This window comes from Penicillium expansum, assembly GCF_000769745.1.
Source record: "Penicillium expansum strain MD-8 chromosome Unknown contig224, whole genome shotgun sequence".
Classification (NCBI taxonomy): domain Eukaryota; kingdom Fungi; phylum Ascomycota; class Eurotiomycetes; order Eurotiales; family Aspergillaceae; genus Penicillium; species Penicillium expansum.
The window spans coordinates 604536-632187 of record NW_015971275.1 but is presented as its reverse complement, the minus strand read 5'-3'; the positions used below and the strand labels follow the sequence as shown (position 1 = coordinate 632187).

The window sequence follows — 27652 nt, the reverse complement described above, 5'->3', positions numbered from 1 at the left end:
TGTTCTGCATGTGCAACACTTTCTAAGACTAATGCGTACTATTCAAGTTGCATTAATTGGTAGTGAGCACCGCAATACTCAGATTTGGCAGCTTGAAAGAGAACTCGCCCTTCTTGCCAGCCTTAATCTGGGTAGTCTTGCTGTTGACAATGTTTGCCCCGCCCACCTCGTTCATTGAAAATGGATCCGGCGCAGTCAGGATGGTCAAGTCCGCCTTGGTGCCACGGCCAACACCGTCGAATGTCAGTGACACGGGCACATCAGATGTGCTGTTATATACTGCTGCCTTGAAGATGTGCGAGTTGGTCTTGCTGTTTAGACCTGTCGCATAGTACAGAGGACCGAAGGCGTCGGAGGATGTGGCTGGGAGGGTGTTTGTCATAATGTTGTGGTTGAATAACTATATTTGTGTCTTATGTCAGTGGAGTTTACTTTCGGGGCTAGATAATGGTGTAACATACGCTCCACACGTGCCAGCTGGTAGAACGAGCTGTCTGGTCGGGATCAGAATTGAAGGAGAGGATGGTCGGGGACCATTGGTAGCTGTCCAAGTTCATCAAGAAAGGAGCCTATTGCTTTGTCAGTCCTAGTCTAGTAGAGTCGAAGTTGAAGCCACTCACGTAGGTAGTCCCAATAATCTTGTCTGCGTTGCGTTCGGCGCCAATAAGGAACACAGCCTCGGCAACGGAGCCGATCCACCAAGGATACAAAGAGAAATGGGTATCACTCCAGTCGATATTCTGTCCATTTAATGGCGAAGTAGCGGCAATCTCACCTTGACAAGTATTAGTTATGGTTTCGCAGTTTTCCCAGGTTACTTACCGAGCAAGATAGGATGCTCCCGCGTGAAACTGTCAAACATGTTGAACTTGCTGACGAAGTTATCCGGGGTATCATACAAATGGTAATCACCACCAGCAGTACCAGGAATTGTCATATCGATAGTAGACGCAAGGACCTGGATATCGGGGTACTTGGCCGTGATAGCCTTGTAGAATGCCGAGAACCGGTAGGACTTGTACGTAGCAAGGCCGTTGCTCAGCATATCCTCGTTTCCAACCTCAACATACCGAATTGTCCACGGTTCTGGGTGTCCAACCTTAGCGCGTAGAGCACCGTATTCGGTGTCCACAGAGCCGGTCAAGAACTCGATCTCGTTGAGTGCATCTTGGACATAGAAATCCAGGTCGGCCTCCGGGACAACATCTCCGTTCAGAGCAAGTCCAGCATAGACCGCCAGGACTAGACAGGGCTTGTCAGCTTGGTAAGGCAATGTGTTGCAAAATTGATCACTCACTAGGTTCCATGCCAAGATCGTCGCACCACTCCATGTACTCAATCAAACCCAATCCAAGGGTCTCTTGGTATTGCCAGGTGGTTGCACGACCAGGTCGGTCTTTGAGTGGCCCAATGGTCTCGTTCCACTTCCAGCGGCCCTCGATGCTATCACCCTCAAGATTGTTACCACCAGGGAAGCGAAGGAATGTCTATCAAGTTTATCAGAATCGTTGGTCTTCGAGAATTTTCAGGGCAATAAGTGAACTTGAACTTACCGGACCCATATCAGCCATGGCTTGCATCAAGTCTTTTCGCATACCATTGGGGCGATCATTCCATGTGGGTGGGAATAAGCTAATCAGATTGAAATCAAGCGAGCCACCCGATGCTTTCTAGAAACAATTAGCTGAGGCGCGTGTCAAGTCCTATGTCAAACCTTACCGAGCCATCGAAGGTAAGCGAGAACTTATTCTTAGTATCAGAAGCCTTTGCTTTGGGAGTAAGAACAAACTCGTGTTGGACCCAATCGTTTGCAACGCTCTTTGAGGCAACTTTGGTAGTGGCCAAAACTTTGCCGCTAGAAGAAAGGAGAGAGGCAGTGAAGGAGCCTTTGTAAGCGCCTTTCACATAGAACGACCCAGTATACTTCTGGGGGCGGACGTCAATTCCCCAGAATCCCGCATTGGTCAAACCAGCTGTGCCAGTACCCTTGACATTGACTGAAGTTGGAAGGGCAGTTGACAGTGGGTCAGTGAGATTCTTCAGGGCCAGTGATGAGCCCCCAACACTAGACCAGGCCTCTAGTGACGAAGGGAACTTCGGACTCCCCTGGAACGCTCTGTTGCGGATCAATTCAGCATATAGACCCCCCTCGGCACAGTGGTTGATTTCCTAGGCCTTGAATTAGATCCAATAATGTAATGGACAAGAAGCTCAACATACCTCTTCCATAGCACCATATTGTAGACCTGATGTGGCATTGCCTCCAGATTTCGCTACAGAAATAGTGACAGCGGCACCATAAGACGCCAAAAGCGGCAGAAGAAGGTATTTGTGCAGCATGTTGCTGTTTGGTCCACAACCGGCTGTTTCACTCGTCGATACCGTTCAAAATGCAGGGAGTATGAGTTAAAGGCGCGCTGTAGTGGATATTTATATGCAAGCAGTTTGATAATCTAGCGAGAGATGCCATGCCGGATAATTAATCGTGCTCCTCATCGTGCTCCCATTGACCCGGATGGATCGAGGTGACGTCCGAGGGGGCTAGAGAACCATAACACGATCCCTTCTTTTGTGCAGGACAATCTGCCGACAGCAACTGTAATACCGACATTTTTCCCCAATTAAGTAAATCTCCATGAGGGGTTCGAGGTGCATAATTTGGTCTCTTCCTTCGGGCAGGACAACCTGCTGACAGCGACCGCAATAGCGACACTTCATTCCTAATTAGGTAAATCTCCATGAGGGGTGCATGTACCAAGAGGATGCCCCTCTAAGTAATCACCATCTGGAGAAACATCGGCAAAAGCAAGGCCAACCTATATCGTAAGGGCCTGTTCCTTGCGTCAGGTCATGCAACATTGCAACGACATCTTGGCAGGAAAGGCGCCAAGGCTTATACCTGTAAGTAATTTCAAGTTCGTCACGCTGATTTGAGAATTGGCGCCGCATTGAAGTGGTGCTACCCCTTGGCTGGCGTTGAGGGGTAGTTGGTCAACGCCATGACAGGGGATGTGAGTTGTGATTGACGGGTAAATCCACGCGCCTTTCTCCGCTGCAGATCCTCCACTTGCCCGGTGCCTGACTCTTATGTCACGAAGATATCCCCGGAAATTGGAAAATAATTTGAAAAAAAAATTATTAAATCTCAAAGACATGTACATCCACAGATATCAAATCTTGAAATAGAAATTTGGTACTATATGGATAAATTATTACTATTCATGCCCTTCCACAATATATAAGTAGATATCGACAGATGAAAGAGACAACAAAGGGACAACAATAAACAGCAGAAAATAAATCATAATGAGTGACTTTTGCTGTAATTGAATCCTCCCAGGGTGCATGGGAGGACATTCGCAGTACAATGCGCAGTTAAATTTCCAACTGGACACCCCAGCTATCTTGTCCAATGATCCTTAGAAAACAGTACCCTTGACCTGGGCAGTCTTCTTGAGATCAATATCTCTAATCATGATGGTCCAGGCAATGGCCAGGCCCATGATACCCAAACCAGTCGAAAGCATACGGACTTCAGAATAGGCGTAGGCTTTCTGGATGGCCAGTCTCACCTCGCTCCCCATGGGATAGCCAGTCTGCACTGTGATATCTTCGTAAATGTTCTCGAAGTTTGACATAGCCGACTCTGGGAGGTATCTCGCAAGAGCATTGGGGAAGGTATTGGTCCAAATGGCTGTGCAAATAGTATAACCAGCGGAATCGCCGATAGTACCAACGACGTTCAATAAACCCAGTGCAGCAGCAACGTGTTGGTGATCGACAGCGGCCAAAATGGCAATCTGCTCGACGAGAATGAAAATCGAACCACCGATCGAAATGAAAATCTGGCACATGATCTGGTATCCGACTCCCATACCAGGCTTGCGGAAATAGATCATCAAGCCCTGGGCGAAGATGTAAAGCGGAACAGAGATGTATAACAGCCACTTGAAACGACCAGTCCTTCGGATAATCCAGCCGACGATGAGAAGTAACACACCGGACACGACATCGAATGTGTTGTTCACATATCCAGCCTCGGCGATCGTCAAGTTGTTGACTACCTGGAGGAAGGATGTATAGTAATTGTTCCAGCAGTAGTAAGATAGCTGGTAAGTGGCATCCAAAAGACAGGCTCCGACAACGGTTCGATCGGTGAGGAAGACGATATTGAGCAAAGGCACAGGGGCCACCCACTTTTCATAGATAGCGAAGAAAAAGAGCATCGAGAATCCGACCACAAGCATGGCAATGATATAACCCGAGCCCCAGCCGTTGGGGGCTTCAGACGCGATGTCGAAAGGAAGTTCGAAGAGGACTAGGCCGACGGTAAACATGACAACGCCGGGCACTATTCGAGATTAGTCGCTGTTTTATGAACTAAATGGTTGGAATTTGCGAGTCGCGTCGATGATGTCCGACCGACGCGATATTTGCAACACCGAAATGATGAAGAAAGGTGTCACTCACAATCAAACTGAATAATCCAATGCCACACACTTTGCAAGAATGTGCGGTCACTCTTTTCCTGGATTCGATGACCTTCCCTTTCGGCTTTGCGAAGATTGATCTTGAGCATGAAGTACAAAGGCGCCGCCACGATAGGGAAGATAATAGCCCAGCAGCCCAGGCCCCATCGCCAGCTGACCTGATAGTAGAACTCATCTGCTACCTTCGGTCCAGCAAAGGCGGTAATGATGTATGGTGAAGAGGTGAAGGCAAACGCCAGGCCTCGGTTCTTCAATTTGGAGGCATCCGCCGTCATGACATCAATGGCATATTCCATACCACTGAAACCAATGGAATAGAATACCTAATAGAGATGTAAGCATTTAGGAAGAAAGTTTTCCGGGGCTTGATGATGAGCATCGATGGGAGGCTTACGTATGCAGTGCAGTAGATGGCAAAGCTGTTGCAAGCGGCCAAGAGAATCAATCCGAGGGTAGCGAAGCATGTCATCAGCAAGAATCCCTCCGCACGGCCCCAAGTATCCATCATCTTTCCGACGGGAATGTAAATTGCTGCCGAGAAAGCATCGGCAAGCGCAGTAGGCACACCGGACAGCGAGTGGGCCGTGAAAGAACTGGAGACATAGGGGCTCAAGCTGGAGAAAACCGTGGATTGGAAGGCGTTGACGAAGTATAGGAACCAGATACTATAGTCAATTGATTTAGCAACTATTAAAATTAATTCCATGGGAGAAGGGCTTACTTGAGAAAAACCATAATCAATGTTCGCTTGGACCAGGTCATGGTGATGGCCTCGATATCCCTGACACCATGCTGCAGATCTTCCGACGGCAGTTCCGGCTGCTGAACTTCAGCATCGGCGGCAGGATCTCTCTTGCTTTCCTCTGCGGTCGTTCCATCCACTGCGGGTGTGTCAACTGAGCTTCCAGCGTCAGAAGCCGCTATGCGGCTAAACACCGTTCGTGCCCTTCGGACCAAAATACGGACACCCATGGTCAAAACAAGGTAAAATTAAACAAGGACTCAACCAAAACTTAGAAATAATGGGATACCGGCGGCACTTATATGACAAAAACCCCCGAGATCGGCACAGTTCGGATGGGAGACCGAAAAAGAAATAGAAGTCCACGCAGTGTTATGATGTTGTGACCCACATACTAAAATCGGGAGCTTTTCGCGGCCTCTGGTGCTTTGGTGAAAATATTTCCTCCACTAGTTGGCCAATGCCAGGGCTAGCTTGACCCACCGAGAAAATAACAGCAAAAAGGGCAGATCTAATCAGATGTCGCGCTCATCTTATCTAGCAACCACTAGGCCATAACGGGTAAGCGCTATCCACAATAAGCTTTGTAGCGTTAGTCTCAAGCTTCGCTTGGCCCCTTGGCTTTAGGAATTCCATATTAATTGCGGGTACTTCCTCGTCTTTCCGGTCACAAGGAATAAAATTCCCTCAATTGTCTCGCTTGTCGCGTAAGAAATTCAGGACCCCACCTATTCCGGAAATTGCCTGAGTTATCTGATTTGAACTGGACCACGGGCCACAGTGGGTATAACCACCTGGAGACCTTTTTTTCTGATGAGCCGGTGTTCGCTCGAGCTTGTTTTAGATACTGCCTGGTTTTTAGAACCGATAGTCGAGACATAACCGTCACTACTGCTCATTAGTCCATCAGCCCATCTTATAAATTACGGAAATTTCCATGAATAAGAATTGAAATCTGCGGAAATCAAGATTGATTAGGATGTCCTACATACCAACTTAATGTAGGAAAGCGCCCGGCGGAGCCCTCGTTTAGGCAATAATCTCGGATGGGCTAACCACATATTATTTCGTCCGAGGGCGCGAGGGTGGAGACGCGGTCATAGCAAACTGCTCTACAACGGGCCGAGCTTACTTCATTGGTTCATAGTGTCTGACGGGGGAGACTCAAAGAGCATGTGGTGACTAGATGCAAAAGCGACTCCGTGCGGGCACTGCCAACGATTGCATACCTACTAAAAATATTTTGATGACTGAAAGTATATTTACTTCTTATTCACATTCTTATCTTCAATTAGATCCAAAATGAGATTCAACTTGGACCAGGGTCAAAATATATTACTAGTGTGGAGAAAGCCCGAAGCTTGGACTCATTTGCGACCTCAAACAGATGCTTGGGAGGGTTGTTGAATCGATCGCGTCAAAGGATCTTTCTTCGGCTGTGTGGCCATCAACTAGAGTGACTGCACCGCTCGAAACTTGGCTGTCTATAGACATACCCTTCACAGCTTTTTGGATTTCACGAAGCAATGGATCATTTTTTGACTGTCGCGCAACATAGTATAGGCCATACTTCTTGACTTTAGGATATCGTCTCCTGTATTGTAACGTCATCTCCGAATGCCGGATATAGCTGAGATTGTTGCGCAGGAAGGAGTACATTGTTCTTGCTCATAAATGTCAGCGCATGCATCATCAATTGCAGAGCAGTAGCGAGAAGCTTACTTGGGATTAGTCCATTCCTCTAGAAGTAAGGATTGATTTTGAGTCATGTAGTGATCGAGACCATTGACGCGAGCACTTAACGAAACACACTCTGTCATCAAGTCAACTGCACTCTTGCATTGTCCCTGATATCTCCATGTAGTGGCTAGCCACGCCATCGTTCCGATTGGGGTAGGATGTTCAGGCCCAAATAAGCGTTTTTCGATCTCAAGTTCTTCTGTGAATAACGCTTCAGCCTCTTTTAGTCGCCATCGCTGTAAGTATATTATGGCCGCCACATTCATAATTCTGAGTCTTCCAGGATTCTCCGATCCAGAAGTTTGTTTGGTAATATGCAGCAATTGCACAGATAACTGTGTCGCATCTGAGAGATTCCCATTGTAGTGGTAGCACATGGCTAGACGAGCGATCATATCCATTGTCGTGTCGCAACTAGGACCCCATGTCTTGAGGTAGTATGGGATGACTTTCTTGTATATAACTTGAGACTTTTTGTAATAACAAGCCACATAGAAAGCATCCGATAAGCGAACAAGAGCTTCGTTCACTGCAGGGCTGCCCGGACCGTGAAGTTTTGTCTCAATCTCTAGTATCTTCTCGCACAACGCGATCCCTATCTCCATCTTGCCTTGATATATGTAGCTACTTGACAATCCAACAATGCCTGGAATAGCCCATGGACCTTCAGGGCCAAACGTTGCCTCCGAGATTTCGACGACTTCACTGAAAAGGCGCTCAGCTTCTTTGGGCCTGCCATCAGACATTTGACATTTGGCTACTTTGAGTAAAACATGGATCCGTTCAGAGGGAGAATCTTCCTTCGCAGTCAGAGCGAGGATCCGCAGAGCATGAGGTACTGTTGCTCTCCATTGAGTCCGATGCATTATATCAGCTTTAGGAAAGCGCGAACCCAGCCAGCTCAACACATGCAATTGCCATTTTCGCAGGGAACCGATTGACTGTAGCCAATTTCTTGTTGCAAGGTGAACTAAGCGATGCATATCGAGACGAGAATTCCCATTTCCCAAGCGCACGAATGAATAAGAGCTGAGCAAACCGATTGCCTTTTGTTGTTCAATTTTCGGATCCGGGGGGAGAAGCGAAACCAATATATCCTTTTCTTGAATGCAGGCCATGAAACAAAGGTAGTCGGTAGCAAGACGATTCTGGCGTCGGATTTGCTCAAAGGATGTGAGCCAGGTGGTCGCGACAGGGTTTCGAATGCTTTTATATCGACCTTTATCTTCAAAATCCTCGCTCAACAGATCGATGGCACTTTGCTCTTGTCCATCCAAAGTCTCAACGTAGCTAGCGAGTGAGATTCCGTTTTCATTGATGAATGAAGCAGCTTGCACAATAGCCAAAGGAAGAAAGGTCAACCGGTGGAGAAGCTTTCGAGTACTTTCGATGTCATGAAGGACTTCCTTGTCAACCAAAGAGTTTCGCAATACACGGGTGGCTTTATGCTCGTCCATTTCTGGAATTTTGATAACATTTGTTGCGGCAAGATACTGAGCCACTTTATTGCTTCGAGTGGTAAAGAGAATGGCGCCTTGGTCACTCGTAGGAAGGTAGTCTTTCAGTCCTCCGGGCGTTAAACTTTTGGTTTGAGTCCACATATCAATCTCATCAGCATTATCAAAAATCAGCAGCCATCGCCCAGTACTGGGCTTTCTCAGATGATCTTTGACAAGGGTCTTCACATCCTCGTTTGTGTCATCGTGGCCGATTCCAAGCTGGTCGGCTACCGTCTGGTATGCTTGTTGTAGACTTTCCATATCAACCGCAGGGAGCCAAAAGATGGCACAATCTGGATACAATTCTCTTGTTTGATAGGCAAGCTCCAAAGCAATCTGTGTCTTGCCTATTCCCCCAAGACCAAAAATCGCAATTCGTTCGGCTTGGTTTTTGGCAAATAATCTGCGTTTTACCTTACCCACGACTTCACGATCGACATATCGAGGATTCCGCTCGAACGGAACAAACCAACCTGCGACTTTGCTGGGACTCAAAGGACTGTCTGACGTATGGATAGTTTGCAAGATTCGATACCGAGTAACTCGAGCTCCATGTTCCTAGTAGAGAATTAGTATTCGAGGTGTCCAGATAATAATCCTCTTGGGTAGTGAATATACTTACACGTATCATTGTTTCAAAGTCAATACTTGTCTTTCCTGCAAGGTATCAGCATCTCATGACAACAAAGCAGAGATCTCTCGAGTTCAAATCCTACCTTGCTTTTCTGAGAGATTTAGAGTGCAGTCACGAAGGCGGACCTTTTGGGAGGAATGATGCAGATAGGCATATGTCGCAGATTCAATGACGCCTTGCTTCTCAAACTCGGTCATTTGAACTTGCTGCAGTCCTTGCTCGACGTTGAAACGAAAGTAACGTTTTCCCTTTGCCTCGTTCCTCCATCGAGCCATGAAGCGACGCTCTGTACTCTCGGGTTTAGTCGCCAATCTGACTAATGTCTTTGAAAGAAACTTGAGCACATTATCATCCATGGGGAGTTGTGCGGGATCGCCAGTTCCAACAGACACTAAACATTTCACTAATGGTTTCAAAGCTCGGCTCGCAGTGCACCATATATCAGCTGCTTCTCCTTCTATCTCCTCAATGGGGTTGTTTGCGCCGAATGCACCGTCCACAAATTGGTGGTTACCGATCGAAACAGGATCAAAGAATTTGGTCGCGGCGGATGTTGCCAATGCTGCTTGACAGATTGTCGCCGGTAACGCAATCTCATTTGGGACAGGATAGCTTCGAAGTCTTGTGACTTGTAATGTGTCTTTGGAGGTTGTGCAAACAAAGGTTTTAGAGCGACGGGGCTTCCCATCATTCATCAGGTCGGTTGGCGACAAACCAGCACGAGTGATGACATTCTCAATGGCCTTCTTGAGCTTATTGCTGTCGTATTGGGATACGATCTTTCCAGACCAGTCAACCGGGACATTGTTGATTTTCTCGCTAAAGACCGATTCCATTAATTCGGTATATGCAAGGACGCAGTCGTCGACCCCCATTTCCAGCCGCCCTAGCATTATGGCAATCAGTCTAAATATTTGGGCATCATATGTCAGCCCAGCTTTTGCTAAATCTTTTGCTAAATTTTTTGCTAATACACACCCTCCTGTGCTAGTACCCCCAATGAGGTCGAAGACATCACAAGGCTTGAGGATTTCGCCATCCTCGCGCTCCGAATTAAGCTGTGTCATCACATCCTTCAATATCAAGAGGCTTGACAGCCCCCTCACACCTCCACCATCTAGAGACAAGAGGCACAATCCGTCGCTATCAAGTGGACTCGGTCCAATTTCCATAGCCATAATGCTGTCGATATATGTTGACGTTCCTTGAGCCAAAAAATGATCAGGCAGAAAATCAAGTGGCAGAATAACAAGATAATGATAAGTTCAATAAGTATCTACATCCGCGGGGGACCTCTGTGGTTTAATGGGTTGGGGAATCCTTCCCTTGACCAGACAGCAATGCATGGATGGAACAAGGCGCCTAGAGACTGGGCTTAGACTGGCTCTCTGCCAATCACTGCCGAGACTAGCTACTCTAGACTGAGCGAGGCGCCTCCATAATATTGTAGATCACCCAATCTTCCATAAATAGACCCAACGTAAATGCCTATGTGCTAAATGAAGAGCGAAGAGCAAAAAAATGCTTGATAGGTGTCAAAATTTTGATTTTCATACTGAGATCGCCAGTTTTAGTACAAATATATTTGAGTAAACCTCGCCGTCATGTTGTGTAACATTATTTCTGGATAATACCTACCTAGGTGCGAAGTACTCAATTTTATAATGCAGTCTCAACAAAGGCATCGTTTCATGCATTCGATACATACATGCACATGTGTCTGAGCAATAGATGGAGAATTTCCAAGTCGCTCACGAAACCTTGAATGCGATGTACAGATATTAGAGCTCAATTGACCCAGCCTAGGGAGTTCTACCCAGAGAAAGCAAAAGCTTAATGTAACAGAGACGAAAATAAATTATTGCAATTGAAAGAGTGCAGTAGTCTGTCCCAGAACGCTGCGGGGCGTATCGAGAAATTCCAACGCCAGCAAGAAGAAAGGTATCGTCGATGTCATTGATCGTAGGGCTTAGCAGCACATATCGCAGCATTCCATGCAGCATTCACAACTCTCTTCGCATAAGAAGCAACAGCACATCACGGCCAGACTGAAAGAAAAGGCCTTATATTAGCGATGTTCCCACTTTCCATGAAAATATGGATACATACCAACTCGCAAGACATCCCTTATCACTGCTCTTCTGCTCTGGCGCTTGTTGAATTATCACGGGTTGGGGGGCCTGTTGGTAGCCCATCTATGAATCGGTAAGTATGGTAGGTAGGGTGTTTGGGTTGCTGATGTCACGACTGACCTGAGGGGGAGGATAGCCCTGCTGGGGAGGGTAGCCCTGTTGGGGAGGGTAGCCCTGTTGGTAGCCTTCCTGAGGCGGGTAGCCACCGTATCTGCATCCAAAGATTGATCAGAACCATGTTTGAAATATTGGCCTAGCTAGATATCCATTCGCTATGGACCAGGTTTCAATTTCCCGCGGTCGGAAAGCGCACAGAAGCGAATCTTGGGAACCCCAGTGTGATACAGTTGCCGCCGATTTCACGGGTAGAGGTGATCAATATTGACTTACGCCGGTTGGGGGTAGCCATGCGGAGGCGGCTGTTGCTGATAGGACATGGCGACGGGAGATGATCGTCTGAAATCGAGGTAGAACGGATTAGCGGCTTGGTCACTACCAACGTTATGGGGCTTTGCGGGCACTTTGATGTGATGCGACTGGGGTCAACAAGAGGAGTGGCCGCCACAGCGGCTAAATCCACGTACCTGGGATGAGGCAAAGACGGAGATTGGTTGAAAAGGGGAGGCTGTGATGAGCCACCGGGGTAAGTGAGTGAAGCGATAGAAAGGAGAGGAATAAGGTGAGGTTGATGAAGATGGAAAAGAGTGTCAGAAAGGAGAAAACGTTAGGTGACTTACTTTCTGGAGGTTGTATTGCTGAGAAGGAAATTGTTGGGGTACCTAAGAGGTACTTTGCCGGTGCGCCCGATAGGAGATTCTTCCTGCCAAGACCCCAGGGCTGAGGTACCGCCCAAGTACCTTTTTGTCTTTCCCCCTTTCCCCCCTTCTCCACACGGGCCGAGTTTGTTAGTAAATATTGATCCTGGTCGCTTTTTTACTTTTATTTTGATTTATGAGTCATTTACAAACCAATATATCCATTTCATACTAAAAAGCGATAGCAGCAATTACATCTCAGTACCTCAAACTGAAATCCATGAAAAAAATCTCAGTACCCATCGTGTACTTAGGCCACACAGTATTACCTTCCAAAGTCCAGTCAGCCACAGTTTTCCAGCCCTATCGTCGACTAACGCAGTCAGCCACAAATTACATCCCTGGGTGGTATTCCATTGGTTGGTGAACAGCCATCGGGTCACACGATTCTCCACTTCCGGAGATGGTCAGCCACTCACAGCATCGGTCCGCTGCCCAGTCTTCTTGGCACTTGACCGCCCGTATTGTTGCTGCCTGGACAGTACCCGGTACTTGGGTCCCCATACCATGGGACACTCTGATGCTTGTACCAGTTACCAAGTACCAGGGTGATTACCGAACTTGAATGTCTCATTTCTCATTGCAACGTTGTGGCACCTTATTCCATTCATTATCAATGATTAGTTCGAGCTTCTGTCAGTAGTCCTAGTTCGCGGGAACGGGTCTCCACCTAACGCCATTATCTCACATCCAAAAAAAAAAAAGAAAATATATCGCCAAAGAAACAAAATATGTGCAGGTTCAAAAGAAGATCCAATCCCACTAACCCCCAGAGACTGACCATGAACCACATCCCAAAGTAAAGTACACGAACCCGATCAAAGGGCGCTCTGGACAAACACTCGCAAAAGAGCACACTCAAGAGACAAAAGACGAAACAGACTACGATCGCTCATTTGACATACGAATCAATATCAGCCCTGCAGGATGACTGTGAACCAGAGAACGGGGAACTCATCGAATCCTCAATGTCGAGGTCGAGATCAAGGTCCAGCTCAAAATCAAACTCAAATGGTGCATCAGGAAACTCGGGGAATTGGTCAGACTCCTTCAGCAGAGCTGACTCCACAACATAGGGAGGCTGACCTTCCACCAGGCGACAAGCAGCAACAGCAAGCTGGTATCCAGGATCCCTAGTCGAAACACGGCTAGGATTGCGAATCAGAAGCCTGGAGTTGGAGCCACCAGCCGCCTCATCGGTGACTTCCTCAGCGGCAATCATCCAATGTTTCAAAACATCCATGCCAGGCTGATTACCTCCCCCCTTCCCACCGCGCTTCTCGCTATCTTTCCCACGCCCGCCACGGCCCCGCTCACAGGGATTGAAATGCGTGCGACGCAGATGCGCAGCAGCATTATAATTGGCGCCGTAGCGTTTCCCATTGCGACAAGCCTTGCAGTTCGCAAGGAAGTACTTGCCAGGCGAGATATCATTGCAGACCCAGACCGTGCGGATGGAAGCGTGCACGCGCTCGATATGGCGGCGTAGCTCATGCTCACCATGGAAGCCATCTGGATGGTCTGTGCAGATGCGGCAGTATGTCTTTGGTCGCGGGGGTCGGCGCACGGAGGCCTTGGGAATCGCGGCGACTTCCTTTGTCGTGCCGTCTGCTGAGGAGATGCGGAGCATCCTGTGGGGGTCGATTTGGGACATGCTGCTCTCGATGGACTCGACTTTTGGAGCAATGGGTCGCGCGGCTTGGGCGATTTGCTCTTTGGTACGGCGCGCGGCGCGAGACCGCTGTGTTGCCAAGCTATTGCTGTTCATGGAGTCGAAGGGTTTCATCTCCACTGAGTCGTAGGGGAGGTGATTGTGGGGCATTGGGTAGCGGAAGGAGGTGGTTGGGGGAGCGGATACTGAGAATGATGGGTTGGAGAAGGGGGAACGGTGGGAAAATGGGGAAGAGGATATGGGATCTAGGTCAGGGTACACGGGGGAAAGAAAGGACTCTTGATACGGGAGGCCGGAGGTGGATGTTGGCACCCACTCTGGCGGGACGGAGCTGGTCGGTTCTTGAAAGTGGGATGGTCCAGTTGAGTCAAAGCGGAACATGTTCATTCCGCCAACTAACGAGTCGGTAGTCGTGCTGCGGGACATCTCCGGTGCAACCGCTGGGGCCTGGTCGATCCAGGGGGACGTCCGTTCGGGGTATTGAGGGAACGATGGTCCGGTTTGTCCATGATTTGCGAGTCCGAAAGTCAAGGCCGAGTCAAAGGGTTGACTAGGTGAGGCATCCAAATACTTCGTATACTCGGATGGTGAAAAGTCGTCGACATGGTTGAGGCGACTATGGGTCCGTACCGGGGCGACGGATTGGCGTTTACCTATAATGGCACCAGCTGGCTGGTGCTGGTGGGAGACCGGTATTTGCTGGCTCTGGGAGCGCACCATGGCGGTGTGTCGGTAGAAGCCTTTTCCCGAGAAGGCAGCGCCGTTCCGAGGTAGGTCGGGGGAGGAGGCGTTAGATAGGTCGCGGTTTAAGTCGACTGAGAGATCCGGGGTCTGCCAATTGTCAATCCAAGGACGAATGGCGGGATTAGGAGACGAGCGCGGGAGGGGCGGAGCAGATAAGGTTGGAGCAAGTAACCAAGGTCACACATACGGTGGCTCTCCGTTTTGCCCGAGGAAGACCCGAATCAGAATATGGCAACGTCCGTGGTGTCGCATCCTGTCGAGCTCGTTTCCCCAGGCTCCCAGCGGGCTGCCAGTTGGAATCCCGGCCATTGGAGGCCGGGATGAACTGACTTAGCCGTTCAATCCATAGCTGATCTCGTTCAGATTCCGGGAGGTGGGAGTGTTGGACCAAAAACGCTTCGTGATATCCGGAGATGGCACTGGTGAACAGTTCGTCATCCAGATTGACAGTCATGGCGATGGGTTCCTCGTCACAATGGCCGGGGAAGTAACTGTCTATCAGTAATCAAATGGATGGAGAAAAGTGGGTTGTATCTCTGTGAATAGTTAGCGCATGCTTTGTGAGAACAGGCGAATAAGACGTACGTAGATTTGGAGCGCAATAGAATAATGGAAATTAAATCGAAGCTGATAGCAGGTGGAATAGCAGATCTTATCAATGCGATCAAGATAAAGATCTGCGTCGAGACAATTTTACTTTGTATAGTGTATGATCGGGGGAAAAACGATTAGACAATAATATCGCAAGTTGGGAGAAGAAATAAATAAATGCAGATTGGGCAGAGGAGTAGATAAAAGAAGAGAAGACAAAAGTTCAGATCGACGATGGAGGACACTCCCCACAAAGTGAGATACGAGAATTGGCACTTAGCAGAAACTACTATACTCCAAGAAACATGGGAGTCGATCATCGGTCTGGACCCGTATGTGTTTGGGTAGTGATGAATTTCTCTTTTTCGCCATTTTCTCCCCTATTTCTCGAATACTATGGTCTGAAACTTTATCCGTATCGAGGTCAGCCATCAGCAAGCCATTTTCCCGAAGGCACACACCCGGGCGACAGAGCCGACTACGCCTAGAAGTGAGAGCCTGTTGGGTTAGAAGCTGCAGACGGCCGAAAAAAAAAGAATTAAAAGTGAGGCAGCGAACCGGATCACCCCGAGAATGACCCGAGCCAGCAAATGCGTCCTTACTTACGAAAAGGTGACCTGATACATGTAGACCCTGGGGTACATGGCACAATACATAAACAAGTCACTTTTCCCTCGAGTAGCATGCGCCTACAGCGGGAGCCCGAAAGAAACCGCAAAACTGCCCATTTTTCCGTTTAGCACAGCCATATCCCGAGGGCCCCCTAAGGATCCATTTACTATGTACGGTCGGACCAAGATCGCTCGGGCGCGTTGAGGGACTGCCACGTCGTCCGGTGTGGCAGCTGGGGCATCCTGCAGACGCTGTTTGGCTCTTAGTTTCAGCGCCCAATGCCCGACCAGAGATGAAAAGCAAACAATAATAGCACACTCATTAATGAGGTAATATCGAAATCCCGAGGAAATAGAGTGGTCGTACAAGAACGGTTCAATTCACGTGTTACCGTGGGTCACTCCCGCCGCAGTCCCACGGTTCCCCTTTATGCTTGTGGCTGGTTAGGGGTTGCCCCCTATAAAACAGTTTGCTCTTGTTTGTTTTGGGGGTCTACAACATAAGGGCTGGAGTTATTTTCGGCATACTCGACGTGCCTAATAATAATGATCTCTTCCAACTCCTAACTATTTACGACACACTAGTGATGGATTATCACCCCCACGTGATACGCTGTACGGAGACTAGTTGGGATAAACAGGTTTACTGGTGTGATACTAGTACGGAGGCTCCACGCTCTTGAGTGGATCAGTCTCCTGATCGGATAAAGGTCTCGAAGTTATGTCTCCATTTAGTGCTCCTGAGCGTTGGCGACACTAGATTTGTTACGGAGTACTCCGTAGATTCAGCGGCAATCTCGGGCTCAGAAGAAAGAGACAAAGTACAAAGTGCTCCATACCTCAACTACGTTGCAAGATACTCCGTAGAGTGATTGATCACATCGGCCTCTGTTTCATGGTAGGATTTCATGAAAGTGAACACAACATGGGTACATACTTCCCACGTTGTACAACATACGGAGTACGGGGTAGTCAATGATGACGATCGCTGGCTAAGGGATTCTTGCACCTAACAAGGAAATATTCACTTTACTTTGCAGTTTTCTATTTCAATGTATGATGCATCATTCTTCCAGTGCCGAGACAAGCGGGACAACAGCCGTTGAATAGAAAAATTTTAGTTTCATGATCCATCGCCCACATGGTGGCTTAGGTGTCCTCCCAACATTCGATACGAATTTTGCTCTCACCGTTAACTCAGATGGTTGTTCCCTGACATGTTTTGACACACTTGATCATTTCATGGGGAAATAGAGAGACAGGACACGGACTCCCTGCGTGTCGATCCAGTGCACCATACAGTGCACCATCCATGTCAAGAGCTCGTTCGAGTCTGCAGGCGTTACATGGCTCAGACTTTGATAAGTTTTCCCCTGCATTAAGGCTCTGAGCTTCTGAGCTGCTGCCTGCAGTCAGAGGCTGTCTTGGGTAGGATAGGTCACATGTGAAACTTGCAAACCTCCAAGATGAGCCACCTTTGAGCCACCGTGGGTGATAGGCTGTAAACTTCCAGTGTGTGTGCACGGGCAGAAGCCATTCTAATGCATGGCACTGAAATGGGAAACCCATATTGATTTGATATAAGTACTACATATGCTCCTCATGCCCAAGACTCAGCTGATAGTATGAGCTCCCCGAGCTCACGGACATATTGGACTCTAGTTAAAACGGCTTGAGAACCTGTATATTCCATGTCCACCATTCTCCAATTCGTACAATATATACTTCTACAATACCTCGCATTTACACGCAAGCCTTCCCCGGGGCTTAAACGCATGCAAATGCAGCCCGCTTCCCTACGCTAGTCGCGTGACATAGGACAGCTAAGCCAATTTGCCGACTAGCGATAAACGAAGTGAGCTGGCTCCAATAGCAATAGACCCCAGACGCCAATTCAGTCGAGCTGCAGTGTTTCATGACTCGGGGGAAACGCATGTCAGCACAGATCAGGATGCCATGCAAGTTCCATGGCCCAGTTTCCAAACAGGCGGGATATTTGAGTCAGTGGGTTAAGTTTTTTTGTCTACCAGCATAATTGATTTGCTTGGATATGTATGTCGCTGCGCCCCCAGCCTGGGACGCATCCTGCGAGGCTCTTCAGACCTTCCTCTGGAGACTCGTGCATATATATTCTTGTTGTAACACAGGGACTCCTGGTGCTGATATGATGTCTCTTCCTTTCCGGCCAGTACGAGAGTCTATTGTAGCCGCATACTATATTTATTATGTGCTTGTGACTATACTCACGAGATACAATATATATCGGGCTGTTGGGTACTCTCAGGCAGTAAACAGGTTTTTCTTGCTATATGATTCGGAATATGACCGTTGTATGTCGGCAATCATTTGGCCAAGATTACTATCCAGTCGAAAACGTTATCAATAACACCCCTTTGATTGGATTACTACGGATCTATAAGGACTTCGTGAATCCGCTAAATATAACAGCCAATAGGGAAAGTGACCGAAGTACTAGGAGCTGCCTAAAGACTGCTTCTAGCTGATGCTACTAAAGCCTACTTCTTACCCAACCTTTCATAAGTGCCTATACATAGTCGGCAGTCATGCTGGTCATACACTCAGAGCTTAGCCCAGATAATGATGCTCGATAGTGAACATGTGACAGTTAAAGCTATGTGTGGTGTATGTTCTTTGGGAATGTCGGGTCACATGTTCACTACATAGTTGACAGTACATATGTCAAAGAGACCTGGTTTCAGAGTGAAGATGAACAGGCTAAAATCCACCAGAATATTCCAGGATATTTGCAACTTTGGATCTGACGTCAAGTTGCCACACTGGGGCCCATTTCCAGGGCAGATAGCCGCTGGACACATGGAACGGCTCGTGTTGTGGAGAGACTGAACTTCAATGAGGGGAATCAGTATACATCATAGACCAAGTACAAGAGATAATGATGCTATATAAAGGGGAGAATCTTGCAGTGAAATTAACAAAGCATTAATCTGCACGTGATACCCACCAAGCCACGTCATAATAAATCCTCCAGGGGGAAATAATCTATTTTTCTCCTATAGATGTTCAATCAAAGAGGAAAGACAGGACTAACCCCTGAATGAATTGAAACTTCCTCCCACGAAGAACCCTTTCCCTCATCCTCAACCTCCCACCAATTCCACCTTCGACACCACACCTCCACTATGTCAGACTCAACCCTTTACCTCTACACTTCCCTGACCGCGGGGTCATCACACATCATCACCGCGACCTCCCGAATTGAGACTATCCTCAAAGCGAACAAACTCCCCTTCCGCGCCATTGATGTCGCCACCGACGAAGCTGCTCGGAAGCTTTGGGGCCGACGCTCCAAGGGCAAGAAGCTTCCAGGGTTAGTGAAGTACGGCGATATTGTGGGAGTACGTGGCAGCCCCCTTGCATGGATTCCAGCTTCCAACGCAGTTATGCTATACTAGGAATGCAGCGCTAACCCACCGACTTGTAGGATCTAGAAGAGGTCGAAGAATGGAACGAGTTCGGCGAATTGCGTATGGTAATAAACAGCGTGCAAGACCTAGGGGGCATGCCCGCCACCAGCTATCCTGCCCCAGCAGCGACCGAGACCAAAGCCCAGCCGACAACCGCCACCCCTAAACCCTCCACGATCAAGATCCAAACCCCTCCCGTTACCAAGCCCGAAGACAAGAAGGATGATACGGCGGTGCTAGCCCTGCGCCAGGCTAGCTCGGAGGCTGCCTCGAAGGCCAAGGCCAAGACAGACGATAAGAAAGAGACGAAAGAACAGACCACAGAAGTGCCTGCCGCCAGCCGTGCGCACCGTGGCTCAGTGGCCCCCGAATTGCCTGACACCGCTCCGGACTCACCAAAGTCCACAAAACGCCCGACCCTAGTTCCCGAACAAGCGGCCGTATCATCGGCAAACTTCCACGTGGATAATGCAGAGGTGCTCGGATTGGTTGGACACCACCGCGGATCTAGGGTGTCGACGCTGGATAATGCGGATCAAGAGAAGGTGGTGCATGAGATCAGAAAGTCTGTCTCTGCAGAGCCTACGGGAAATATCGAAGCTCTGCGCAAAGAGGCTGCGGAGAAAGCGAAGTCCGAGCCGATTGAGGAGGCGCCGAGTCCGATCGTTGACGATGTGGCCGTGGAGACTAAGGAAACACTTATGGAACCCAATGAGCCCAAGGGTAATGCTATCGCTGAAATGCTTGCGACGCCTATGGTGCCTCTAGCGATCAGGCTTGAGCCTAAGAAGGAGGTGGCTACTGTTACCAAGGAGACAGAAGGTGCGAAGGATGATACCAAGGCAGGGCTGGTTCCCACACAGAAGTCGGCGGAGTAGGCGACTACATCCGTTCAAGATTGGGGAAGTCGCTGTTCACGAATTCGATGATTATGACATCTGTACATCAAGAATGCCTGACAAGGTTACAATCCATTTTTTCGTACATTCAGTATGAAAATGTCAATAGCCTCGAAAGCGTGGACAGATGACTTCCACATGTAAATGCCATTCATAACTCGTGATTAAGAATGTATAATATAAAAAAAAAGATTCAAAGAGACCAGCCCTCAAATGAGGCCAAAGACAAAACACCCAAACCCCATTTTGTGCTATGTACCCGTTTCGTGTCTACAGCTCCGCGCCGCGACGCCTCTGGACAGCCTCGCGCAGCTTCGCGATGACGTCGGCGGGATCTTGTGCGCCGAAGACCGCTGAGCCCGCAACGATCACGTTAGCGCCTGCATCGGCAGCCTGTTCAATTGTACCCAGGCCAAGACCACCGTCGACTTCAATGTTCAGATCGGGGTACCGTTTGCGTAGAGCGGCGACCTTGGGGAGCTCGGAGGCCATGAATTTCTGACCTCCGAAACCGGGGTGCACGGTCATAACTAGAACCATCTGTGAAACATAGTTAGTACCATTGCAATTGGAGATGAGCGAGTGTGTATGTGTAAGAAATTGAAATTCGGCCACAGGGGAGCTGGAACAAAAAAAGCAATAACTCACGTCTGGTCGTTCGGCGGGGTCCTCGCTCTCAATAATATCCCACAGCACATCGACTGGGGTATCGGGCTTAATCGCGATACCAGCCTGCATACCCTCCTCGTGGATATAGCGAATCAATTGCTTGGGGCTAGTCCGAGCGGTAGTTTCTTTATCGGTAGGATCGGTCGCGGCGACGGAAGAAACAGCCGCCTCATAGTGGAAGCAGTAGAGATCGCAACCGGCCTTCTTAAACTCTCCGACCCATTTATGCGGCTATAACGAAGCGAAATATGGTCAGCGGGGAGAGCTCATGACGTCCCGGAATGACGCGGGTATGGGGAGAAGTCTATTAACTCACCTCCATAATCATCATGTGGCAATCGAAAGTGCCACGACCGCAGGGTTCGGAGGGACGGTCGACGCAGCCGCGGATTTGAGAGACGACAGGACAGCCGATGGTCATATTCGGGACGAAGTGACCGTCCATAATGTCGACGTGCAGCCAGTCGGCGCCCTGCTCCATCTTCTTGGAGCAGTCATGGCCCAGATTGGCGAAGTTGGCGCTGAGAATGGAGGGGGCGATGATAGCGGGAGGTGCCATGATGTATGTGTATGGGGGGAAGAGAGTGGGGGGAGGAATTGGGGAGAATCTGGAGGGGTGGAGGGGTTATAAAGAGAAAAAAATAGTATCTGAAGCTCCCCGGGGCTGTTTACATCAGTGGCGAAGAGTGGATATTCCCGGGTTCACCGTAAATCCAGAAATATACACTAACTTGAACTATGTCAGTGATTTTATGTTTTTATTCTTTTCTTCTTTCAAGCCAGTACTCCGTCCCCCTTCGAAGGGTCATGATGCAACTGATAAGGGCTCTGGCTCTCACGTGTCAATCTCTCGATCTACGATCTTGACTTCTTAGTATTCTTAGCTCTCCACTAAGAATTGTTCAATCTCATTCTCAGAGATGATCGTAGCCTGGGGTCAAAAGAGGATCGGCATTGTTAATCTCCTTGTATTCTGGATAACCTATTTAGGTGATGCCGGGAGAAAAAATATCTTCAGTCTGCTGACCTTGATAGGCAGGGGTTAACTATAATTATCCGATCTAAGATCAAATAGGCATCGCCTGGAATCTGCGTCGAAGCTGCGGAAGTCTGGGCTGCAGCCAATCAGGAATGTATTCTGTGTACAGGTTCGCCTTTCAACTTCCAATATTGGAATCTCAGTCTTAGCTATTCCTTAGCAGTCTTGCATCGATGTAAATTTCTTAAATCTTGATTTTTTCTTGGTACCACATTATATATGTCTGACTAGTGGCTTGGTCATCAGTCGTCTGACTGTATAACGCATTATAGCCAATCTCCGTTCGCCGATCTCCTTACAACACATCCATCTAGCTCGAAGATCGGGTACAAATACTCCAATCTAGTGCAACCCGGTATCTCAATAGCCGTTAGAATAACCGCTTCGCTGCCCAAAGAGATATGTCGTGCTTAGGAAAGTGGGCCATTGTCTGTGCTGGTAGCGGGGCACACTGCTCCGGAGTATCGTCGACACTTTGTATAGACTTCCAATGTTTTTAAGCTAATATTATTGCACTAGGCTTGGGTTTTCATGCTCGTGGAATTCCTCAGTGTAGGCTAAATCTCAAATTTTGATTTTTGGTTGAGATAATGAAAGAGATGTATATAATAGCTGGAGTATACGGGTGAGAGACATAGTGGGGTAGATGGCGATGCCTCGCCGTCATGTAATCTCATGTACTGCCTAGGTCCACGGGTATCAACACGGATTATAAATCCGCAAGATATCCCAAAGTACTTTCATGTATCGATATAGATTTCTGGAAGCACTTTGTGGCTCTTGAAACGACCACTGTCTCATCATTGACTCGACATGCATTCCACGTCTTTGTTCCAATTCAGATGCGGGAGTGTCGCCGATAGTCTTATTCTATGCTTTGCGGTGATCTATTTCAAACCAATTCCCTAACTACAATAGAGAAGAAGGAGAAAATACTCCTAAAAATACTGGCTGAACTAAGAAAAATTTCTGCTACTGAGAGGATGCCGTTTGCGATCTGAGTCCAGACTTCATTTTTTGCTTAGTATATTAGCAAATAGACATTGTTTACCTCTTTTGCCTCTGCTCGTTACGGATCTAAACTAAGCTGAATTTCTCAAGAAAATACTGATTATAGTATATCTATCGCTTTAATGAACTTGCCTGTGGCGATTTCGTGTGTCGCTATGGGATGACCTTAACAAGGCCGGTAGAAATGTAAACATCAAAAAGCCAGGGAAAGAGAATGACGATGTATTCGTAAGTCTGACCGAATGTCTGAAGCTAACTACCTACGGGAAGGGGTCATGTCGATGAAGATGGTCGCGCGACTGCCACTGATGGTAAGATGCCAAGTACAATAATCCACTGGTTTCCATCTTTTTGCTCTTCAAACCTCTTCACAATCTACCATGCTTCTACCCGCAGTGACGCTGTGCGCTAGGAAAAGAAGATAGCTCCTAGTCATCGTGGCCCTGGGCATGTCTACCCGTGTTTAAAAGGTGCCGAGACCAGAGGATGATGGCCGTACCTGGCGGCTAGTTCGAGTAGAGCTCAGCTGCCTCGGGGTATATATCTCCACAAAATATATTGTAAACCACCTAACAAAACTAAATTATCCGACAAGAACAACCACCCCAACCGCCCAGCAACCGTACTCATGTCCACGCCTCGCACAACCTGCGAACTCCATAAAAGGGTTCGAATCCTTGGAAGCATCCAGGTCCGCCATATAGAAGTAAACTCCGGCCTCGGAGATAAACTTGGCGCGATCGAGCACAACTGTGAATAGGCGAAAGAGGTCGCAGTATTTGCCTTGTGCTATGATGATAGATTTTTCGGGGTCTTGTGGAGTGATCCGATTTGCGGTTGGGGTTTGATCGTCGCATGCGGGATATTGTGTAGAGCGCCGATAGGGAAGGGATTTTCTCGGCCCTCTTCCTTGAGTTTGCTGGGATAGAATTTCGAGAACTTCGTCTTGGGCGGAGCGAATAGCCGACCAAGAAGGGGACTTTGGGATGAAGAATTTGAGAATGAGGGTTTTATTAGCTGGGAGGTGGGAGAACATTGATGTTGTGAAGAGACGCGCTGTGCTTTCTAAGAGGGAGAGTTCTGCTGTGTCGCGGATGGAGCTGAGAAAAAGCGCATGGATAAGGTATTGAATATCAGAAGTTTTGCCCTTGGGAGTATTGGTGACTGTTATAATGTCGGCATCCTGAGAAATCTGGAATGCTGGATCAAGAGAAAAGCCGCCAACTGAAGTTTGCTGACCTAGTTAATCGCAAATCTGCTCTTCTGGGACTTGATCGACATTATAAAAGATATCGATAAGAATCTGGCCTATGTCAATTTGTTCCGTGACTCGATCGATGGCTAATTCAAATGCCTCTGACGAGAGACTCTCGTCACCCTTAGATATACGCTGCGCCTCGTCAATATCACTTCGTGTGCTAGAAAACGAGCGATTGAAGTAGAGTAAGTCCGGGCCTTCGCCTAGCTCAGCAAGCTTATCTGAGTCCTCAGTATGGCCCATTCGATAGCTGTGCGATCGCGGCAGGACACAAAACCCAACGGCTGAGTAGCCGCTAGGACGGGTGACTCGGGGAATCAGCGGGAGTGGATTCTAGGCCCCTGACCAGTGTTGCTGCTTGCGACAGGCGATTTCAATGCGGTTATGCTCAATACAGGCAAAGTCGTCGGGCGGGCAGTATGAATAAATTTCGAACAAAGGCTTGACCTCGTTATTCTAAAAATCTTGCATCAGGTAATCCCGGAGGCTTTTGTGGTCGTCATCCAGGGGGACAAGACTGTAGACCTGGGTGGGAATTATGTGGTCGTGATGTGGCTCGTAGTCTGGCTCCACGTACTGCTCGAGCACTACGCGGTGACCCAGATTGTCAGCGTAGGTGCGCACTTGCTACCATTTACTCTGTGACATGAAGACTTGAGCGTTTGGGGTATTTGAGAGCGAGATCGGGTCTTTCATGCCGGGGCGATGTGAAGGGTGAATGAACTTCATTGTGAGAAGAAAAAGCTTGATCAAGGGCTTGGAGATTCAGGTCAACGTTTTTTTTGTGTATGAGCGATTCAGCTTTCAGCGGCGACTTACACGGTTTATAATCCTCGAGATTTCGACCGGAACTTAGTATACCGAGGTCAGCGCACACTGTTTTTCAACCAAACAGGAATTTTCTGCAGGATGCTCTGTAGCATTATAGACTAGTGTACGGGGCTCCTACTGAATTAGGTCCAAAACCAGTGAAGGACCAGTCAATCTAACCATATACACCATACAACTACACCACTGCCATTGACTTTAGACTAATGCTTTGGTGACTGGAAAGGTGTATCGTCAAGCGATTGACAGATATCTGTCTTGGGGCTTAGAAAACAGAAAATAATACTAGAAATTAAAAACAGTCCACCCCTCAGACACGCCCATTTTTTTTCTCTGCCCGTATCCGAAACACTGTATTACGTTTTCTCCCACAAGACTCAATTAAGTGTATGTGAGGTGTGGCTAATGGTTATGTATGAACTGATTTAGGGTTTTTAGTCCATGCTGTAACCGTGACTAAGCGGAGTTCACCCACTTCCCTTACACATCCTCCGTCGGGAGAGTCTGGAGGGGAGCCGGTGAACTATTCCGAATCGCGATTATGAGCCCCGATGGCTGATGTCTTGATCTGCTTTCGCCCCCATCACGCCAAAAAGTTTGATTGTAGGGACCTCTACGGAGCAATTGGATCGAAGCTTAGTTTCTACCTTACCGTATACGGAAATCCCTTAAACCCCACTTCGTACGGGACTTTACTCTCTTAAGAAATTATCGGCGTTATCGGTGGAGATCATTGAAAGGTCTCACTAACCATTTGGTAAATTATACTCCGCTTAGAGATAATAGGAGACTTAAAAAAAAGATCTCATTATTATCTGTTCTCAAATAGCTTATTCTCTTCGTAGAATAAAGATTCATCCTACGGAGTAGACCGAAGCTTATTTTTCACCTTGCCGAATAGGGAAATCCTTTAAACCCGACTCCGTATATGACTATGCTCTTTTAGGAAATTGTCGGCGTTATTAGTGGAGAGACTGGTCAATTTAGTGGGTTGTACTCCACTTTGTTCTTAAATACCTCACATTCTTGATTGAATAAGGATTCATCCTACGGAGTAGACCGAAGCCTACTTTGTACCTTACTGAATATGGAAATCCCATAAACCCGACTTTGCATAGGAGTTTGCTGTTTCAAGAAACTGTCGGCGTTACCGGTGGCGATCATTAGATCTAACCGTTTCGTGAGCTATACTTAGCCCTTAGAAACCATGGAAGGAGATTTGAAAATCTTACTTATATCTGTACTTAAATAGCCTGTATCCTTCGTGGAAAAATGATTCATACCAACAAACTTTTCAAATCTTTTAACTTGCCCGAGATGAGTACTCCACAACGCCTTCGTGTCGCCATCATTGGCGGCGGTATTGCCGGAACAATGGCAGCTTGTGTTCTTCGCGAGCACCACGATGTCACCATATTTGAACGTGGTAGTGAGAATGCCATTGGAGGAGGACAAGCCATTTCTCTCAGTCCTGGCTCTGTCAAAATTTTGAACCAATTCGGCTTCGATGAGGACCGCGCGGGAGCGGTTTCAGGGCGTGGCTTCAAAGTGTATCATCAGAATGGAACACTGAAAAAAGTCATCCCCATCGATGTAGCCGAAAGATTTGGTGCGGAGTGGCTGATGACACTTCGCTCAGACGCCCGCGATGAGATACTGCGTATTGCTACTGCGGATTCAGCGGAAGTAGGAAGGACAGGAATACCACCTCGCGTCGTCTACAACGTCAAAGTGGTTGGTATTGATGTCGACTCTGGCGTGGTCACCTTCGCAGATGGTTCGTCTGTCGAAGTGGATTTGATTATCGGTAAGCTCTGCCTTTGTCTTGACATGTGTGTGGCTTTACTAAATAGCACTGATGATAGTCGCTGATGGAATCCGTTCTAAATTTCGCGAACAAATCGTCGGCAATTCCGACAGTCACGTGAAATCAGCTGGGAAATCTATCTTTCGCTTCGTTTTGTCAGCGGAGCAGGCCAAGGAGGTCACTGGCACCTTACACGAGTGGTGGGACCCCAGCAAAGGAGGATTTTCCCACATGATTCCTGCAGAAGACGAAACGAACCGTATCCTGATCGCATACCCAGCCAAGAAATTTGGATATGTGAACTTCAGCTACATTTGCCCCAATTCCTATGTCAAGGAGACGGGAGAAGAGTCGTGGTTCACAGACGGAGACCGGGATGAGTTACTTGAAGTTTTCAAGGACTTCCCCGAGAATATGTTGCAATTCATTCGGTATGTTAACTATTTCCCCACCTACACCCTTTTCTCATACTTTGGATGAGAAGCTAACAATTATTGGTGACCAGGCGTGCAGAAGAAGTGAAGATTTGGAGTCTTCGAGATCATGATCCTCTTCCTTCCTATGTCCGCGGCCGAGCTGTCTTGGTGGGCGACTCTGCCCATGCAATGACGCCCTTGCAAGGACAGGGAGCAAACCAAGCCATTGAGGATGCAGAGGGCTTCCGACTGTTTACACAATACAATGTAACCAGGGAAGCTGTACCTGCCTTGTTGAAGACATGGGACGGCGTTCGTCGTCCTCGGGCTACTCAGGTCCAACTCAACACGCGCTCCGCGGGCACTGCCATGAACGAAACAAACGGGCTGAAGAACATGGCTTACAACTGGACATATGATGGTATCCTGAATGCCCTTTAGGTCGTCATTGGGGACCTGGTGTGCTCAGCCCTACTTTTATAGTCATGTGAAGGTAGATGGACAAGGTGGCATGGGGACATCAAACGCGAACGTGTGAGCAATGCCAAATACGCTTATACAAGCTGGTGTTTTGGAACTGCAAGTCTCTTGGTGGTGGCTTGTTCCTGT

General features: G+C 48.1%; 8 protein-coding genes across 8 annotated transcripts; 2 read left to right on the top strand and 6 right to left on the bottom strand.

The window, feature by feature from the left end:
- Nucleotides 1-52: 52 nt before the first annotated feature.
- On the bottom strand, nt 53-2340 carry PEX2_068560 (alpha-L-arabinofuranosidase A; the record flags this gene model as incomplete). Its single annotated transcript, XM_016744127.1, has 8 exons — nt 53-400; nt 462-569; nt 621-775; nt 823-1242; nt 1298-1487; nt 1554-1670; nt 1720-2169; nt 2221-2340. The coding sequence occupies 8 exons, from the start codon at nt 2338-2340 to the stop codon at nt 53-55; spliced, it is 1908 nt and encodes a 635-aa protein (XP_016599840.1).
- Nucleotides 2341-3419: 1079 nt separating this feature from the next.
- Nucleotides 3420-5462, bottom strand: PEX2_068550 (Major facilitator superfamily domain, general substrate transporter; the record flags this gene model as incomplete). The annotated part of the gene is made up of 4 exons (XM_016744126.1): nt 3420-4351; nt 4471-4813; nt 4885-5155; nt 5212-5462. The coding sequence occupies 4 exons, from the start codon at nt 5460-5462 to the stop codon at nt 3420-3422; spliced, it is 1797 nt and encodes a 598-aa protein (XP_016599839.1).
- A 1488-nt stretch (nt 5463-6950) lies between these two features.
- Nucleotides 6951-10283, bottom strand: PEX2_068540 (Acyl transferase/acyl hydrolase/lysophospholipase; the record flags this gene model as incomplete). The annotated part of the gene is made up of 4 exons (XM_016744125.1): nt 6951-9029; nt 9094-9128; nt 9188-10011; nt 10084-10283. The coding sequence occupies 4 exons, from the start codon at nt 10281-10283 to the stop codon at nt 6951-6953; spliced, it is 3138 nt and encodes a 1045-aa protein (XP_016599838.1).
- A 2661-nt stretch (nt 10284-12944) lies between these two features.
- Nucleotides 12945-14922, bottom strand: PEX2_068530 (uncharacterized protein; the record flags this gene model as incomplete). The annotated part of the gene is made up of 2 exons (XM_016744124.1): nt 12945-14555; nt 14656-14922. The coding sequence occupies 2 exons, from the start codon at nt 14920-14922 to the stop codon at nt 12945-12947; spliced, it is 1878 nt and encodes a 625-aa protein (XP_016599837.1).
- A 3909-nt stretch (nt 14923-18831) lies between these two features.
- PEX2_068520 (uncharacterized protein) lies at nt 18832-19994 on the top strand (the record flags this gene model as incomplete). Its single annotated transcript, XM_016744123.1, has 2 exons — nt 18832-19047; nt 19134-19994. The coding sequence occupies 2 exons, from the start codon at nt 18832-18834 to the stop codon at nt 19992-19994; spliced, it is 1077 nt and encodes a 358-aa protein (XP_016599836.1).
- Nucleotides 19995-20285: 291 nt separating this feature from the next.
- On the bottom strand, nt 20286-21243 carry PEX2_068510 (ribulose-phosphate 3-epimerase RPE1; the record flags this gene model as incomplete). The annotated part of the gene is made up of 3 exons (XM_016744122.1): nt 20286-20555; nt 20664-20915; nt 21001-21243. The coding sequence occupies 3 exons, from the start codon at nt 21241-21243 to the stop codon at nt 20286-20288; spliced, it is 765 nt and encodes a 254-aa protein (XP_016599835.1).
- Nucleotides 21244-23317: 2074 nt separating this feature from the next.
- On the bottom strand, nt 23318-24235 carry PEX2_068500 (uncharacterized protein; the record flags this gene model as incomplete). Its single annotated transcript, XM_016744121.1, has 2 exons — nt 23318-23968; nt 24014-24235. 2 exons carry the CDS (start codon nt 24233-24235, stop codon nt 23318-23320), a joined length of 873 nt encoding a protein of 290 aa, XP_016599834.1.
- Nucleotides 24236-26137: 1902 nt separating this feature from the next.
- Nucleotides 26138-27484, top strand: PEX2_068490 (FAD-dependent oxidoreductase; the record flags this gene model as incomplete). Its single annotated transcript, XM_016744120.1, has 3 exons — nt 26138-26627; nt 26686-27058; nt 27133-27484. 3 exons carry the CDS (start codon nt 26138-26140, stop codon nt 27482-27484), a joined length of 1215 nt encoding a protein of 404 aa, XP_016599833.1.
- Between the last annotated feature and the right edge of the window lie 168 nt (nt 27485-27652).